The sequence below is a fragment of the Portunus trituberculatus genome, chromosome 14 (assembly GCF_017591435.1).
Source record: "Portunus trituberculatus isolate SZX2019 chromosome 14, ASM1759143v1, whole genome shotgun sequence".
Lineage (NCBI taxonomy): Eukaryota > Metazoa > Arthropoda > Malacostraca > Decapoda > Portunidae > Portunus > Portunus trituberculatus.
Window position 1 is genome coordinate 16,998,750 of NC_059268.1, and position 18,230 is coordinate 17,016,979.

The window sequence follows — 18,230 nt, forward strand, 5'->3', positions numbered from 1 at the left end:
TTGTCCCTTTACAGCGCCAGCACAGCCACACACCATCTTTGTCCCTTAGATGTCAGAAGGAGAGAAGACTGGGTTGTAATTGGATAGGGAATATTTAGGCCCTTGATTCTCATACCATTGCCTTTGCCTGTTTGTATTTTTCCAAGGTTGAAGTGCCAGTTTGTAGTGACCGACTGAATGGTATACGGACTGTGCATGATTGATAAGTCTCTCTCTCTCTCTCTCTCTCTCTCTCTCTCGATAGGATTGCTGAGATACGAGTTGATAATATGCAAAAGTCAGTTATTAGTCGCATCATTAGTGGCGGCGTTGTTTGGTTGGTCTTCGTCTCCTGTAGTGATGAGCCGCGGGTGTAGAGCTTCCCGAAGAGCGGCAGCAAGGGAAAGGGAAGGCGAAGGTCTCGATTAGCTTGCACACGACACCGTACACGCATGACATGACTTGAGTAACGAAAGAGAGAAGTGGAAATGAATTACGAGTGGAAAAAGGGGATAGAAGTAGGTGAATTTAATATCTGATACACACACACACACACACACACACACACACACACACACACACACACACACACACACACACACACACACACACACACACACACACACACACGAGCCAAACCATTGCTAATCCTTTCCTCTTCTCTCCTCCACAGCACTCAAGGTCGCAGGAAGGCATTATAGAGCGCCCTGGACAAGGAGGACAAGATCGGCCGGTGTAGCGTGAGGGAATGCTTGCCTGCCTCCCATCCCGCCCTCACTGCCACTGTCACCACCAACCTCGTCGCCGCCGCCGCCGTCGCTACTGATGCTGCACGCCCCAGCTCAAGATACTTCCATCACCGTCACAATAAACACACCTTCTGTCGCCTCGTGCCCACTGTGACATTGCTGCCCTCCTCCTGCTGCTCCTAGCCCGCCTCCTCCTCGGTTTTCAATACCTTAAACAAGACAAGGAAGACAGCAACAGCAACAAAAGTCAGTTGTGTTCATAAATTCCCGGAAGGTGCGAGCAGGCCGAACCAGCAAGACCGGGAAAGCGGCCGACGCCTCGCCACGCTGTAAAGGAAGACGTCCGCGTGCTGCGCTGAGCTAAGCCGAGTAGAGGCATAGAGTGTGCTGTGCTGGCTTGTGTGTGGTCGCTGAGAGAAAGACAGAGAGAGAGAGGAAAGCAAGCAAGGTAGCAGTGCTTGTCGTTGGCTAACTGGTTGGCTGACTGACTTCACATACACACACACACACACACACACTAACACACAAACACACACTTATCTCAGTTCCCTCCCCTCTCCCTACTCTCACTCCGTATCTGTATCTCGTTTCTGTTTCGCTGCCACGATACAGACACACCCTCGCCAAGACCTGACAAGCTCATACAACGCAAGACAGCTGCACTATTGTTGTCATCGCGTCGCTACAACTGTCGTCTCTGTCGTTGTCGTCGTTGCTGCTGCTGTTGCTGTTCATGGTGGAGACAGGACCATAGCTGTGCCTGATCGCTTGTGTCTGTCTGTCTCTGTGCCTCATATTTCCCTCTAGTTTCTTTGAGATTGAGGGTAAAAGCGAGCAGGTCCAAAATCCCGCCTTTTCCTTCTCCTTCAGTCAAGGCATCTCAGAGCACGTATACGCATCCCTCCACCTGAATCCCTACGCCTCCTCCCTCAGCCCGTCCACAACCATTCCACCACTCGTCTCCCTTCCTATCCCTTTCCCCCTCCCCGCGGCAGTCTCTAGGGCGATGGTGATGGCTGTAGTGAGTGCGTGTACCTGTGTGCGCCTATCCTGGTGACCAATGCCTTGAGTAGCCTCGCCACTTTATGCTGTGTCATTTAGAATCGCCGCTGCATCTTTCCTCTCTTTCTCTTTCTTCTGCTTTACATCCTCCCATTTCTACTACGTGTGTTTCTCATTCTAGTACTCTCGTTACCTCTACTGCTACTACTGCTAGAAATTCTTGGCAGCTCGCATCGTTACAGTATTTCCCTCGCTTCTTTCTTCTTCCCTCCAGTCTCCAGAAGTCAGAGTTGGTCCCAGTGTCGCCTAAAGCTGCACTATATAGATCAGTCTTGAGGGGTTTTGTTTCCGCCTGCGTTACTTGATGTAGTTTTTATTGTTGGAAGCCACGAGATTGGCGTGCTGTGCTTGTCATTATTAGCACTTTCCTCTGACCATTAGCTTTGTTATAACTCGAGCAACTTCAGCGTTAGCACTTGTATTTACTCCTTCACTTTATTGTTGTTGTTCTTGTTGTCACTGTTGTTGTTGCTGGTGCCAGGCTGCCATTTTTTCTTATCTATGTGAGGCGGTATAGTTAATTTTTTTCTTCAGTAGTATTCCTATTCTTTCTTAGTATTATTAGATAGAAAGGTCTGCGTTTGGCTGTGATATTGAGACCAAACTGTGCATGAGTCAAGGTGTGCTGTGCGTGTGCATGTACGTAGTGGTGAGGAAGTACAAGTTTAGACCAGCCTTCCATGCCCTGGTCCATCCTTCCCTCCCTCTAACGTCCCCAGCCCGGCCTGCCCTCCACCACCACCTGCTGTAGACATATCACGGAAGGTACACGGAGATACACCTGCACGAGACAGAGAAAGTAATAACACAGGGTCAGGGGAAGCACACAGAGAGAGAGATTGGATGTACGTTGCTATCGCCTGGTCTCGCTGGTTTGTTTCTATCATTTAGCAATCTTACGCACACGTTCTCAAATCTACACACTCAGATAAACACACTCACACACACACACAAACGTATTAGCCACCACCGATCGAGTCCCAGTAAAAAAAGAATATATATGATAGAGAAATAGAAGTAGTTGTAAGGTTAACTATACGCTGAGAAGAAAAAAATCAGTATTATAATAAATTTGCGTCGTATGTTAATGGAAGCGACGCAGCGCCTTATATGCCAAACTTGTGTATAAAATAGTAAATGAATAAATAAAAGAACCCCCCCGAAGAGAAACAGAAAACGTGTGTGAAAAGGAGAATCGAGAAACATGTGCCTGTGATAAAAGTGGAGAAAAAGACGAGAAAGAAAGAAAGAAAGACTGAAAAAAGAGAAACAAAAGAGAAAGTGAATATCAACTAAGAAAGAAAGCAAACAAAAAGGAGCGGGAGTGAGGCGAATACAGTACTGCCAACCCACTGACCGCCCATCACAGCCCAGACACTCACCTTCACACTCACTCTCTTCCAGCGATCCATGCGTATCAAGAGAGTTATTTCCCCTTCCGCGCCTCTCTCCACACTACTGGAAGCTGGACGAGGCGGACCACTAACTCTCGTGTGGTTGAGAACTGATCACTCACCGCAGGAAACTCAATACAAGTCAACAAAATTCTTCACAGGTTGACTTAGTGTTGTGTTTCTCGTTGTTGTTGTGCTGTTGTTCTTATTGTTGTTGGAAAGTGTCTGTATGTGAAGACGACTAGTTTGCAGCCGTCGCCAGCCAGTAGCAGCAGCAGCAACAACAGCCGCAGCAGGTGGAGAAAGGAGTCATTAGTCAGTGCCTCCGCCGCGCGCAAGGTCACGTGTGTTTGAGGAAGGATTTGCTCGAGTCATCATTTATCACTCGACTTGGAGGGGGTCGAGGGTGCGGGACGGAGCGCGGGTCACGTCGGAGGCAGGAGAAGGAGAAGGAAAAGGAGGACGAGAGGGAGGAGAGACGTGAGGCAAGTGAAGAGAAGGAAGAGGAAAAGGAGAAAAGTTGTGTCCGCTTAGAGAAACGACACAAACGAGGAGAGACTAAACTAAATAAGACAGTAAAAAAGAATTAAGCGAAAGCGAGAGGGAAAAGTGGCCCTTCTGCAACACACAGCGGCGGCCTCTCCTGGAACGGCGAGGCACGACAGAACCTTAGAGGAGGACCCGCGTGTGGAGTGTATAGAGCCACGCGGCGGGTTTCCTTGCGTGTGGGTGAGTGCAAGTGTGTGCCTCACCAACCTGACTAAACTGACAACACTGACAAAAACATGGTGAAGATGGTGCCTCGACGCGGGTGGCTGCGGCTTTCCTTCCTGGGATTGCTTGCCGCCTGTGCCCTTGTTTACGTATACTACTACTCGTATGGTACCAATGGCCCACACCTCATGAAGGACGGGAAGCTCCAGCAGCAGCAGGATGCCGGGCGGGGCGGGGAGCGACGGGCGGAGAGGCAGAGTGGCGGCGGGGTAGTGGTGGATGAAGGGCTGGGACAAATCATACCCTCAGCCCAGTGCCGCGCCATCACTCCGCCCACCACTGACGTCAATACCGTCGACCAGTTCCCCAAGTTTGAGTTCCAGGTAAGTGATGAATATAAGCAGCATAGTTGGTTAGTCTCGTGATGGGGTCCCAGGCGCGGCACAGCTGACTGGCCCGCCTGGTGTGTGTGTGTGTGTGTGTGTGTGTGTGTGAGAGATAGGACTGCCACGGTGAGTAAATGACAATTCTTTTTAATTACAATTTTATGGGAACACTTGTTGATTGGGAGAAAAAAAAATGTTATATGAGTATCGACACGGCGTTTTTATGTGATACGTGGTAATACACAATGCTTTATGAGAGAGAGAGAGAGAGAGAGAGAGAGAGAGAGACAGAGAGACAGAGGCCCCGGTTTAGGCCAAGAATATTTGAAGTAACCTTAAGTGAAAAGATAAATATAAAGCATTGTTCCTGTCACGTTTGCCTCTCCTGGAGCTTGGCGAAACGAGCCAGGACAGATAGCGCGACCACACTGCCCGGAGATCCAGCCAAGCATCGAGAAACACTCAAACTATTGCATTTATGGAGGGAAAACGTAATTATAAACATCCCACGACTGAGGAACGGCAGTAACGCATCCCTAATCAAATAAAGTTGAGATGTAAGTGGAAAGAGGAGGAGGAGGGGGAGGTGCGGAGAGATAAAGAAGCAAAAAGTAAAGGGAAAGAAGTAGCTGAGGAGAAAGAAGAGGAGGCATTGGTGGAAAAAAAAACTTCAAATAAAGGATGAAAGAAGCAAAAAAAAGGAGGAGGAGGAAGACAAGGTCGAGAAATAATGATAGGAAGATTAAATAAATGGTGGAGGAGGAGAATGTGGAGGAAGAATAAGGACAGGAAAACAGAGGAGAAGAATGAGATCGACAACAACGATTACGAGAAAAAAATATATAAAAAGGAGAGAGAGAGAGAGAGAGAGAGAGAGAGAGAGAGAGAGAGAGAGAGAGAGAGAGAGAGAGAAAGGACAAGGGAGATAAAGGTGGAAATGGAAGTGGAGGAGGAGGGAGGAGGTGGATGAGATGAATGGAGGAAGAGAGGTGGATGACAGATTAAACAGCAATTTCAGAGCAATCATATATCGACGTCAAAAAAATATATAGGTAGGAAACCCTTTTCAATACATGGACACATTTTTGCCTTGAAATCTACGTACCATTAGACCATTTTATTCACATTAGGAAGGGTCTAAGGAGGTCAGAAGATTAATGGCCACACTCTTCATTATTTTAACTCCTTCAATACATGGACACATTTTTACATTGAGGCTTGTGTAACATTAGACCATTTTCTTGAAATTAGGAGGGGTTTATGGAGGTCAGAAGATTAATGGCCACAGCCTTCACTATTTTAGCCCCTTGAGTACTAGGACACATTTTTACCTTGAGATTTGCTCACCATTAGACCATTTTATTGACATTAGGAAGGGTCTATGGAGGTCAGAAGATTAATGGCTACAGTCTTCACTATTTCTGCCCCACATAAGTTTCTGAAGCTGTATAAAATCACCAAATAGTAAGCAGAATGAGTATGGAAACGCATCATGGTACTGAAGGGCTTAGTAAGAATGCATATGATATTTCAGAAAGATGATCGGCGTTGGCTTAGTCATCGTGCCGAAAGGGTTAGAAAAAGAAAACGGAGGCTTTGACGGTATAGTTTATATGATAGTCCTACCGCTTCTTCTTCTTCTTTTTCTTCGTCTTTCTTTATTTTTGTCTTCGTCTTTATTTTTGTCTTCGTCTCTATTTTTGTATTCGTCTTTTTCTTTTGTCTTCTTCTCTTGTCTTCTACTTTGTCTTTGTCTTCATTTTTGTCTTCGTCTTTTTCTTTTGCCTTCTTCTTCTTCTTCTTCGTCTTCAGTTTTCTTTTGTTTTCTTTTGTCTTCTTCTTTTGTCTTCTTTTTCTTTTCTTTTTCTTTTCTTTTTCTTTTTTTTTTTTCTTTTTTTTTCTTCTTCTTTTATTATTATTATTATTATTATTATTATTATTATTCCTCCTTCTTCATATTAAACGTTTTAGTATATTTACATGACTGATGAACGAACGCCACTCTAAGCTCATTATTATTATTATTATTATTATTATTATATTCCAATCATTAAAACAACATAACAATGAACAAACATCTATATCATTGGTCTCTTTGTTTCAAGCTTTTTTCTGACGTTTATTAATGTATTTATTTATTTAGCACTATTCCCTACTATGCTCTGGTTCAGGTTATCCATCTCTTGCAATATCTTGGCTTTCATGTCTTATTTTCTAATGTTTCCTATCTGCTGAGTTCAGTTTTTCATGGCGGGGTCACGTTTCCTAACCACCGCCCTCCATGGTCATCTGTTGCGCTCCCTACACTTCATGGCAGGGCAGCGAGGGGGAGTAATGAGACGCTAGCATGAGGGTGGAGCTCCAACATTGCCTCGTATTTTCAAACACTCCTGTGCCTCACCTTCACTATTTCAAAAGGCTTTATTTAAGTTTACACGTATTTTTTTAAGGTGTTTTTACGGTTGTAGAGTCAGTGACGAAATTTCTACATTATTTATCTCTTTGAGTACCATATTCATTGTAGTTACTATTTGGTGATTTTTACAGCTTCAGAAACTTATGTGAGGGATTAGAATAGTGAAGACTGTGGCCATTAATCTTCTGACCTCCATAGACCCTTCCTAATGTCTATAAAATTGTCTAATGGTACGCAAAATTCAAGGTAAAAATGTCCCAGTACTGAAGGGGTTGATTAGAGAAACATTTGAAAACCCCCGCTAATCATCTATGTAGCCCTCCAAAATAGTTGTGGTGAGAGCGAGCGTTTCAGAATACGGACCATTATGCTACTGTAGGCAGGCGTGTGTCAGGGCTCGAGGGTGTGGACCTGTGGCATGTTTCCCCCTCGCCTCTTCTCTTATTATATCCTTGACACTCCTGAGTATTGTTCATAAATCCGCTAGCGTATAATCCCATCATACTAAATTTAGCCTGTTGATTATAATCGCGCGGTGTACACGATGCTTGTTCTCTAAAGGAGGTTAAGTGAAGGTTGTGAGAGCGCCAGTCACTCACTCTCTATGTTGTTACGGTTTTCAATCGACATGTGCAATACCTTCATTATTTTATTTATTTTTTTTTTATGATTATTGGTAGAAATCCACAAAATACATTAATGTTTTCATAATTCTACTCATAACTCTATCGATACGACCCTCTTACTCTCCTCTCTGCCACCAATACCTCAACCACCACCACCACCACCACCACCACCACCACCATCATCAAACACCAGGCAGCCACACTTTGCTCTCTCCCTGTAAATAAACAAAACATAATTAGTAACACCATTGAAATATTTAAGCTCTTTTTTACACTGCAGTACCAAAGGTGGGAGAAATCTGGCCTTTTTCCTATAGTATAAAGGTCCGTATGCAGAAACGCTTTGCTCTCTCACCACAACTATTTTCCAAGGCTACATAAATGATTAACGGCGTTTTCAAGAATGTTTCTCCAGTTAATAAAGTAGAAATCTTGTCACACTGCCTCTACAACTGTGAAAACACCTTAAAAATCTCAGTGTAAATTTAAATAAAGCCTTTTCAAATAGTGGAGTGAAGCGCAGAAGTGTTTGAGAATACAAGCCAGAATCTCGACTGAACATTGTAAGGCTACTCTCGCTTCACTGGTATATATTAGAATTACAATTTCTAAAAACTCATTACACTATAAATTTTACGACTGGTGAAAACTGTCTTACGTTAAAGCACTAAAGCGTTGTAAAGTGATCAAGGGGAGCAAGGGACAAGAGGATTGAAAATTAAGTTACTGTGCACGAAAGTATTGAAGAAAAATGCCCATATGTCACGTGCAAATGTCACGGTGCACACGGAATGGATCGGGAACAGTTAATGAGTACATGTAGGAAAATAACAAGTGCAGGAGAATTTATTGTTACAACGAGACGTGAAGAACAAAGCGGGTGTTGGAGGAGGGGAGAGGGAGAGGGGAGAAGAGAAGAGAGGGAGGAGACATGATTAAGTGAACGTGTGTGAGAGCAAGGTATGAAATTAAACGAAACTGAACGTAAAATTATACAAACGCTGGACTTGAATGGATGAGGTCTGGTGGGAATGCAAAACGACAGACATAACACGCACTACAATGAACCTCACGCCCTTCCTACACTCGTTACTGCGGCAGGGAAGCGTAGGAGTGCTGCTGGCGACACGGGGAGGAGAGAACTGGTGCTGGAGTGTTGAGTGAGTGAAGAGTGAAGCGTCCAGGAGCGATGAATGTCACGCTGATGTCACGCTGATAAGAAAAATTAACCCCGTCAGTACCACAACGCGTTTCCATATTCACTCTGCTTACTAATTGTTGATTTTATACAGCTTCAGAAACTTATGAGGGGATTAAAATAGTGAAGACTGTGACCATTAATCTTCTGACCTCCATAGACCATTCCTAATGTAAATAAAATGGTCTAATCGTACACAAATCTGATGTATGTGGGATCCCTGACTGCAAAGTATAATCCAGACACCAGTGAAACGTGATGCCCTGACACTCCTGACACTAGAGACCTATGGTGGGTACGTGGGTGGGGAGAGAGGGAGGGAGGACGTGGTGTGGTGATGGGTGTCTATCATTGCCGACATGGGTGGTTGTAATAGTCATGTCATCTGGTCTCACTTTTGTCATTAGTGGCCTTATTTGTCTCCAGTACGGTGATGGGAATGCTGCTGCTGCTCGTGTTGTGGTGGTGGTGGTGGTGGTGGTGGTGGTGGTGGTGGTGCTAGAAATGTTTTTACTACTACTATTTCAACCCTGTGTTTCGTTAGTGTATTTTTCATATTTCTTCATTTACCAATGCAGATCCCTTGAGAAAAATTGGTAATGTTGGTTGTTGTTGGTGATGGTGGTGGTGGTGGTGGTGGTGGTGGTGGTGGTGGTGGTGGTGGTGTTATATCTGTTGTTTTTATCATTATCATTTCAAACTGTTCTTATTCTATTGTACCAAGAGCTTTTACTTCACCTGCAGTTTCCACAGTGATGAAGTGCAGTTTTGCTGTACAGTCTTCATCCAACGCGGAATGGTTGAAACGGCCGAAGCAAAATTAGTGAAATTATAAAATACTCCTTTTAAAACTCATAGCAAAAACAATTTAACCCAAGGGACATAACCGACATGGTGAGAGTCCCAATCCCTCTCCTGCACCGTCATTCACTCTCCCTTTCGAACGTGCACGTGATAAAATATTACACTAATTTGATTAACTATAAACAAAAATCTTAGCACACTATTGTTTCCAGGACCAATTGGCGAGTAGGGAAGGATTAAACAAATTGCCATAACATTAATTCCCAGCCAGGATACTTATTGTCACGCTGCCATAAAAACGAACGTTATTAATACTGGTACTACAGCATAACTTTCCCTCCCGCTAGTACTGGGACTCATTTTTTGTATTAATTGGTAATAGGTGATATTGTGCTGTGATGTTAATCGGATGCATATCTACCCTTTCGTGTATCATATGAGAGAGAGAGAGAGAGAGTTAGAGAGAGAGGGGGGGAGAGGAGGCGCCGTGGTACAGTGGAACCATGCGCGCTTTGGGGTCCGATGGGTCTCCAAGCGCACGGGTTCGAATCCTGTCCACAGTCCGAGTGTAGGCTGGGCTTCCTCACTCGGGGCAACGGTTTCCTAAGGGGTGGGCTTTCAGATAAGAGGTACCTCAAAAAGTATCCCCCTTTAGCCCATAAATTCCCGTGAAAAGTCCATATTGTATAAAGAAAACAAAAAAGAGAGAAAAAATAAATCCCTGTATACTCAATATTAAAAGCAATCAACCGACCAGGTAAACAAACAAAGGAGGGAAGCAAGACACGAACGCAACGCAGTGTACATACAAAAGGTTGGCAAAAGGGGGACGAGAAAAATAGAAAACAGGTGCACAGGTGAACGAAATAAATAATGCATAGAAAAAGAGAGAAAAAAATTTGTATTATAAGCAAACCTAACCTACTGTTGTGTATTTATTATTTGTTTATGCTGTGCTCTCTCTCTCTCTCTCTCTCTCTCTCTCTCTCTCTCTCTCTCTCTCTCTCTCTCTCTCTCTCTCTCTCTCTCTCAAAAAATAGACTAACCAGCTAAATAAATATATAACACGGGCAAATATATTAATAGATGAATATGCAGATGGAAAAACAACTACTGAACACACACACACACACACACACACACACACACACACACACACACACACACACACACACACACACACACACACACACACACACACACACACACACACACACACACACACACACAAATCAATAAACTACCATGCACGCGAATGCAAACTTTTCTTGTGTGTGTGTGTGTGTGTGTGAGAGAGAGAGAGAGAGAGAGAGAGAACAAATCTGATGGTGATTCTATTAATGTATACTCTCTCTCTCTCTCTCTCTCTCTCTCTCTCTCTCTCTCTCTCTCTCTCTCTCTCTCTCTCTCTCTCTCTCTCTCTCTCTCTCTCTCTCTCTCATACGTCCCCCCCTCATATTTTTCGCCCATGAAAAAATGAAAAGGGGGACAAAGTTGGGTGATCGGCTTTATTCACGATTGGGAAGATAGGCAAGGATAGGGGCGATGATAGGGAGAGGGGAGGCTGAGAGGGGGAGGGCATAGTTGCATGGTATTTGAGTGGCTAGAAGGGCAGGGGGAGGGATGGACAAAGGGCCTGGTGGAGTGGGTTAGGTATCGGGTGGGGCTTGGTGGAGTGAGGGGCTGCCAGTAGTCCACCACCCCTTCCATTAAACAGTTGTGTCGCGATAAATTGACCATAAATAAGACCCAGCTTATGGTATTACTCCTCCCTACCTCACCCCCCCCCCACACACACACACTGTCTCTCTCTCTCTCTTTCTCTCTCCCTTGCTCCCTCCCTCCCTCCCTCTCTCTGTTCCTGCCCTCTCTCCTACTCTTTCTCTCCTTCACTATTTTTTTTATTCTCAGTCTTTGATCAGTTTTATTTATCTAATTCTCTCTCTCTCTCTCTCTCTCTCTCTCTCTCTCTCTCTCTCTCTCTCTCTCTCTCTCTCTCTCTCTCTCTCTCTCTCTCTCGCTAAGTGGATTATAAAAGAATTGATCGGTAATTAAAGCTCCGCGTCAGACAGTAATGGTCTACACAACTCTTCCATTGCACTCAGGAATTAATGACAGCCAGTTATGGGATGAGGATCAAACCAATAAAGATGATCAACTGGGAATCCATCACCTACACACACACACACACACACACACACACACACACACACACACACACACACACACACACACACACACACACACACAAAGGCTCTGGACAGAATATACAAGGAGACGGAGAATAAGTTAACACAGCAACATCAACAACAACAACAATAGAATACTCCTGCCTCGCTCACACGGCCGGCGCTTGTCTTGTCTCGTTGCGTGCGTGAAAACTTCCTCAATCCACCACATTTCTTCGCCAACACCAACAACACACACTGCGCTCACGTATGCTGGGGCCGAACGTGGAGTGAAGTGAAGACGAACGCCCCTCACACTGCACTCATTCGTAAGGTGGATTTCCTAAAGTGCCCCACACGCTACCTGGTCCGTGACGCGATGTAGGCAATATAAGCGGTAATACGGAGCGACGTGAACCTCCACTAGAATGATGTTGCTTACCGATAACCGTCGTCCTAGTTTAGAAAGGGTGGAGCTTTTGCAGGGAGGTAACCAATTACTCACTGTGCAGGAAGTGAGATAAGAAGGAAAGGCAGGGAGCTGATAAGTTAACGAGTAATGTAAGGGAAGGTTTGCTAAGGGCTGCAAAAGAAGTGGGGGAATGGAAATAGAAAAGAAGGAAATAGGTGAGGAAAGGATAGAAGGGTTAGGGGAAGAGAACGAAAGGAGAGGAAAGGACGAAAACTTGAAGGAATGAAAGAGAAGAGAGGGAAAGGAAAAGAAAAGGAGAAAGACGGAAGGAAAGAAAGTGAAAGGAACATAAATGAAAGCAATGTAAACATGTCTTATGAACAAATTTAAAACCTGCAACTAGAAGGAGGTGGGAGGAAGGTGAGATGAGGACAAATTAAAGCTATTTAACAGTGGAGTGGCAACAGCGGATGGAGGGAAAACAAGACAAGCATCTTACTTGAGACGGCGAACTGTCAAGCGTCTGTAGTATTGAAGCAACACGCCACACAAGCTTGAGTGCCAGTGTTGGTGGTGCGCAACATGTTTCAGACAAGACCAAGACGATGTCCCCGAGGCGTGCTGACAATGCTAAGGCCTCGAACTCCTGTCACACTGGGTCGCCACCATCCACTTGCATGAACCCACTGTTTGTCTTCCATTTACACATTTGTGAAAAGACGGAGAAACAACACTAGGGGAAGAATTTAAAGGAAGCGACCGTCTGCTAAAATTGCATTCACGAGGTAAAAGGTAACGTGGTGTTGGAAGCGACCTGTCACTCCCCTGCCGAAGGTGTGGAGAAAAGTGGTTTGCCGCGCCTTGCCTCCTGAATGTGTGAAGTCACGAGAAAAGGAAAGCCTTGCGTGGCGGTAGTTTTTCAAGAGTGATCAGGAGGAACAGGGGAGCAACCCAACGTAAACAAGCGTCAGGATGGAAACTTGTGAACAGGAGGTTTTTACGTGTGTATCTGAGGGTGGCCAGCGTGGTGATGGGAAGAGAAGCGAAGCAGAAACAAAGTTAGAGAAGTTAGATCAATTTAGCTGCGAATAAACGGATAGCCAATAAGAATGAGTGGAAATCTTTTTAGAGTTCAGTTATTCACTCTGCACTGTTTCGAATATCATCATCGATTGTGTGAAATTAAGTGAACGAAAATCCTGAAGGTGGTTTTCTGTACGAGTGAAGGCAAACAGGCAGGTGAAGACGCCTTGGGTGCAGTGCGGCTTGACAGTGTGCTGGCCTCGTAACCTTCCGTGATCCGTGGTAACATCAGCTTGTTAACCTCTTCAGTACCGTGACGTGTTTTCATATTCATTCTAGTTACTATTTAGCAATTTTACACAGCTCCAGGAACTTATGGGGGGATTAGAATAGTGAAGACAGTGGCCATTTATCTTCTGACCTCCATAGACACTTCCTAATGTCAATAAATCTCAAGGTAAAAATGCGTCGATATCCGGTGAATGGAAACTGACAGCCATGAACGTTCACTTGCTTACTTATTTATATGGAATGTTTCTTTATTCATTTCCTTTATTTATTCTTTTCATGCGCGGTTTTAATTATTTACCTTTGTGTGAGTGTGTGTATTGTACATTTGATATAGTCCAGGACGTTAGTGGCGGGCTGCAGTGTACATTAACCCTTTCACTGCTATTTGCCACGTCTCTCCTTAATTATTAACATTACTACAGCAACCTTCAAACATTATACAGTCTAAAAACTGCAAAATTCACTCATCTTTTATTTCCTTCTTTCTCGTAGATGCTTATAAAGATCCCATGCATTGCTTTTAATGTCGTAGTGTTGTGAATATGTGGCGTTTACTGTCCTTGTGGTTATCCGAAGTCACAGAGGACAGAGTGCACAGGTGGAAGTGACTATGTATCACGTGACGACAGGCGTGAAACCAGCCATCGTGTTGACCCAAGAGATCCCACAGCCAGCCCGTCCATCCGTTGGCCACTCGCTCCAGATATTTTCCATCTTATTTGAGCAGGAAGTGACATGATGGGGGGAGCGGATCAGGGGCGGCAGACTAGACCTCGGGAGGGAAGGACCGTGATGGTTTGAGGTGACTGGCGGGGCTGCTGGCTGGCTCGGTGGCTCTGGCCTGACTGGTAGTGTCTTGTATTTCTGGTTTCAATATTCCAGACACAGCACAACTCTCTTTCTCTTTCTCTCACTCCCTCGCTTCCGCTCGCTCTCTTTTCCTGCGTACATGAAAAAAGAACATTCAGGGTTGACGAGCCGAAGTTAGTGAAGACACCCTGGCTCTGTGCCCTTCTTCAGCGAGGGCACAGCTGTCATCACGTTGGTCAGGGCCATTATCCACTGTCAATAAACACGATGTGACCAAACTCCTCTCGCCTTCGCTTCCCCTAAGGTCGTCACTCGCCGCGCCCTGCCCTCTCGCCCCATCACTTCGCTCCTCCTCACGTTTATGGTTTGTTTATTGCTTCGTCGGCGTGTCCATAGCGATGCGCCGCGCCGAGCTGCTGGTAATTGTGTTTGATGGAAGGAAGAAATGCACGCACACGCCTCGGCTTTTGTTAATGTTCTCCTCCTCCTCCTCCTCCTCCTCCTCCTCCTCCTCCTCCTCCTCCTCCTCCTCCTTTTATGAGTATTTCCCTGCAATTCTCTCTCTCTCTCTCTCTCTCTCTCTCTCTCTCTCTCTCTCTCTCTCTCTCTCTCTCTCTCTCTCTCTCTCTCTCTCTCTCTCTCTCTCTCTCTCTCTCTCTCTCTCAGATTGGTGTTCATCACAAGCAACTGAATTCGGGCCAAAATATCTGCTGTTGCTTGTTCAGTACCACCACCACCACCACCACCACCACCAAAGTCATAATGCTTAAGAAAGACAAAGTTTACAGAGACCAGATGATGATGATGGTGGTGGTGGTGGTGGTGGTGGTGGTGGCGAGTGACGAGCATAATGAGTTGTTGTCAAGGAAGCGCCAATCATTACTAACTCTAGCGATTCACGTGGCGCGGCAGAGGGTGTTATTTTTCACGCCGTAAGGAGCGAATGATTGGAGTATTTGTTATGGAAATTACAAGGCTTCTCTCCCCGGCGTTACTAATCTACTGCGGAAAAACGTCGTGGAAGAGATGACGTAAATAAAACTACATTACATATTTTTTTTCCAGTGTGTCTTGTGTTTGTGTACGTTTGGAGGGAGAAAGAAGTACATTTTGCTACCTTTTTATATATTTTTTTTATCTTTATTACTTGTTGTTCATCACGCCATCTTTTATTGTTATCATTGTTGTTATTACAGGTGTTTCTCAGGTGTTATGCCTCGTGCGTGTTTTCTTCTCTTTTATTTTCCTTTCTTTTCTTTTTCGCTTTTTTTTCTTTTCCTGGCTTTCTTTTTAATGGGCAGTTTGTGATTCAGACAGTTTTCGTGTAAGGCTGTGGTGCATAATTGTCTCTCTCTCTCTCTCTCTCTCTCTCTCTCTCTCTCTCTCTCTCTCTCTCTCTCTCTCTCTCTCTCTCTCTCTCTCTCTCTCTCTCTCTCTCTCTCTCTCTCACGTGATCTTATGGTAATTCCCAAATTTGTCTTTGTTCATGTTACTGAAGAATTTATGAATTTGTGTGTGTGTGTGTGTGTGTGTGTGTGTGTGTGTGTGTGTGTGTGTGTGTGTGTGTGTGTGTGTGTGTGTGTGTGTGTGTGTGTGTGTGTGTGTGTGTGTGTGTGTGTGTGTGTGTGTGTGTGTGTGTGTGTGTGTGTGTGTGTGTGTGTGTGTGTGTGTGTGTGTGTGTGTGTATTTTTCCCACACACACACACACACACACACACACACACACACACACACACACACACACACACACACACACTTGAGGAGCAGTGGCAGCGGTAGTGGTGGTGGTGGCGGTGGTGGTGGTAGTGGTTTCTGACTTAATTAGAAGCGCCACACGGCCAGTGTAATCCGTAGAGGTGAAATTACAGGCAACTGAAGAAAATTTGGGGAGGAGAGAGATGGAGGGAGAATGAGGAGAAATGGGAGGGAGGGTGGAAAGCGAGAAGGCAGGAGGGAAGGAGAGAGGTGGAAGGAGAGAGGGAGGAAGAGTAATTGGGTGGGAAGGAGGGTAGAGAGAGAGAGAGAAAGAGAGAATCCTGATAAAATATGATAAAGAAGAGAATATTGATTAACTGCAAAGGAAAGAAAACGAGATAACACAAATAAAGACGTCAGCAATAGCGATAAGGATAATCTGATCTGCAAACACACGAGGCTGAAAAGAAATAAAAAAAATTGCATGAAGAAACAAAGGCAAAGGAAATAAAGGCGCAGCGAAGTCATAATCACGAACTAATGAGTGATTTTTTGCATAATAATGTTCTTTTTTACGTAATGTTTATGAGCGAGCGCATGAATGAAGGCTGTTAGTGTTTCATCATTGTTGTTGTAGCGTTGTTAGGCATCGCGCGCTGAGCATCCATCAACCTTCGCCTGGATCGATGACTGCTGATTATCGTAAACTCAGCAAAGGGAAGCTCATATTATTCTTTTGTATATTCTTGTTCCTTGTTTGCACACACACACACACACACACACACACACACACACACACACACACACACACACACACACACACACACACACACACACACACACACGGAAGATTACCTGGTGCCTCTGTGTATGTATGGAAGGGGACGAAGAGAGAGAGAGAGAGAGAGAGAGAGAGAGAGAGAGAGAGAGAGAGCAGTCGATCAAAGAGAAGAGGAAGTTTTAGACGGAAGGTGCACGGGAGGTCTCGCTCTAAGTGGTACACCGCCACACACTCTCAGGGTACACAGCGAGCGGCGGCCTGCTTCCCGGGAGTTGCGGTGCTTGCTTCGTGAAATGTTGAGTGCGAGCAGGTGGTGCGGAGGACGCGGTCTGAGTAATGAAAACTTTATTCCCGACTCGTTGCGCACAATTGCCGGAAGTAAAGCTCTCATTCCTCAGCCTTGTTCTCATCACCACCAATTCCTGCCTGTCACGGTGTCCTGAAATGTTTAGTTTTTATTTATGCAGGAGGAAACCTAGCCAAGAGCAACGAAATAGTAAAAAAGCCTACTTGAAAGCTAGTTCTCTTAAAAAGTAATAAACAAATAGCAATAATTAAGGAATAAATGCCGCCGTGGTACAGTGGAACCATGCGTGCTTTGGGGTTCGAGGGTCTCCAAGCGCACGGGTTCGAATCCTGTCCACGGTCCGAGTGTAGGTTGGGCTTCCTCACTCGGGGCAACGGTTTCCTAGCGGGTGGGCTTTCAGATAGGAGGTACCGCAAAAAGTACCCCCTTTAGCCCAGAAATTCCCGGAAAAAGCCCACATGGTATAAATAAAAAAAAAAGTCAAGTCGTAGGAAGACGGAAATACAAAAGCAGGCAGGGAGTTCCAGCGCTTTTTTTGCATCACACGTCAGAGAAATAGAAATACACTCCTTTACTTACTGTGATTCTTTTTAGACAGGTTCGTTATATAATCATTGTGTCTGTCAGAAGATGAGCTCAATGTGATTACGTTTCCGTCCCTGAAGGCTGATAAGGAAATGACTAACTGAGCGTCCATAAAGTTGTGAGGATATTTAAAAAGCGTTTGTTTATATTTCCTTGAAGGCGGCTCTTTACCCGACGGATTCTGCCGATACTTGCTCGTGAGAGAGATCAGCCTTGTTGGTCTGGGTTGGAATCTTGTTAGGTATTTTTTGTATTCTGCCATATGGACGAAAATTAAGTGAGTTGATGTTGTTCTTGTTTATATTATTCTTATAGTACTGTTATTGTTTATTTATTTATTCATTTAGGTTTGTTTTATTATTTTGTTGATGTCCGTGTTTTTGTTAGGAATGGCATGTGACATTTGGGCGTGGCAGGCGTGTGATGGTGAAGGGAAACATGCAGCACAGTAGTTCACCATCCGGGAAGGTGTGATGGTGACCCGCGGGACTGACAGTGTTTTCCTCATCACGAGAACAGCGAAGCCTTTGGAACACTGAACAATTTTTAGTTTATTTTTTGGGACATGCGCCATGAATAATTCAACATTTGTTTTGTCAAAATTGAATTCCCCATTAGTATGATCACGCTGCTTGTTTACGCGGGTCTGGCCGGAGGCTTAGCGTGTCTTGTCCCGATGTAATTAATTACCAATCTTTGTGGCCTTTATTGCATCACTATTGTTTACTTTCCCATTGGCAGCCCGTGTGTGTGTGTGTGTGTGTGTGTGTGTGTGTGTGTGTGTGTGTGTGTGCCACCAAAGCAGTAACTAACAGCTAAGGTTTATTTTT

At 44.8% G+C, this 18,230-nt stretch overlaps 1 protein-coding gene across 5 annotated transcripts in view; it reads left to right on the forward strand.

The window, feature by feature from the left end:
* LOC123503362 (alpha-mannosidase 2-like) overlaps positions 1-18,230 on the forward strand; it is a 402,577-nt gene that overhangs the window by 201,791 nt on the left and 182,556 nt on the right. For all 5 annotated transcript variants that reach the window (XM_045253043.1, XM_045253045.1, XM_045253042.1 and 2 more), the window contains one exon: positions 653-4,281. In XM_045253043.1, the coding sequence (XP_045108978.1) occupies positions 3,970-4,281 (312 nt within the window). In that variant the 5' untranslated portion in view covers positions 653-3,969. The remainder of the gene's footprint in view (positions 1-652; positions 4,282-18,230) is intronic.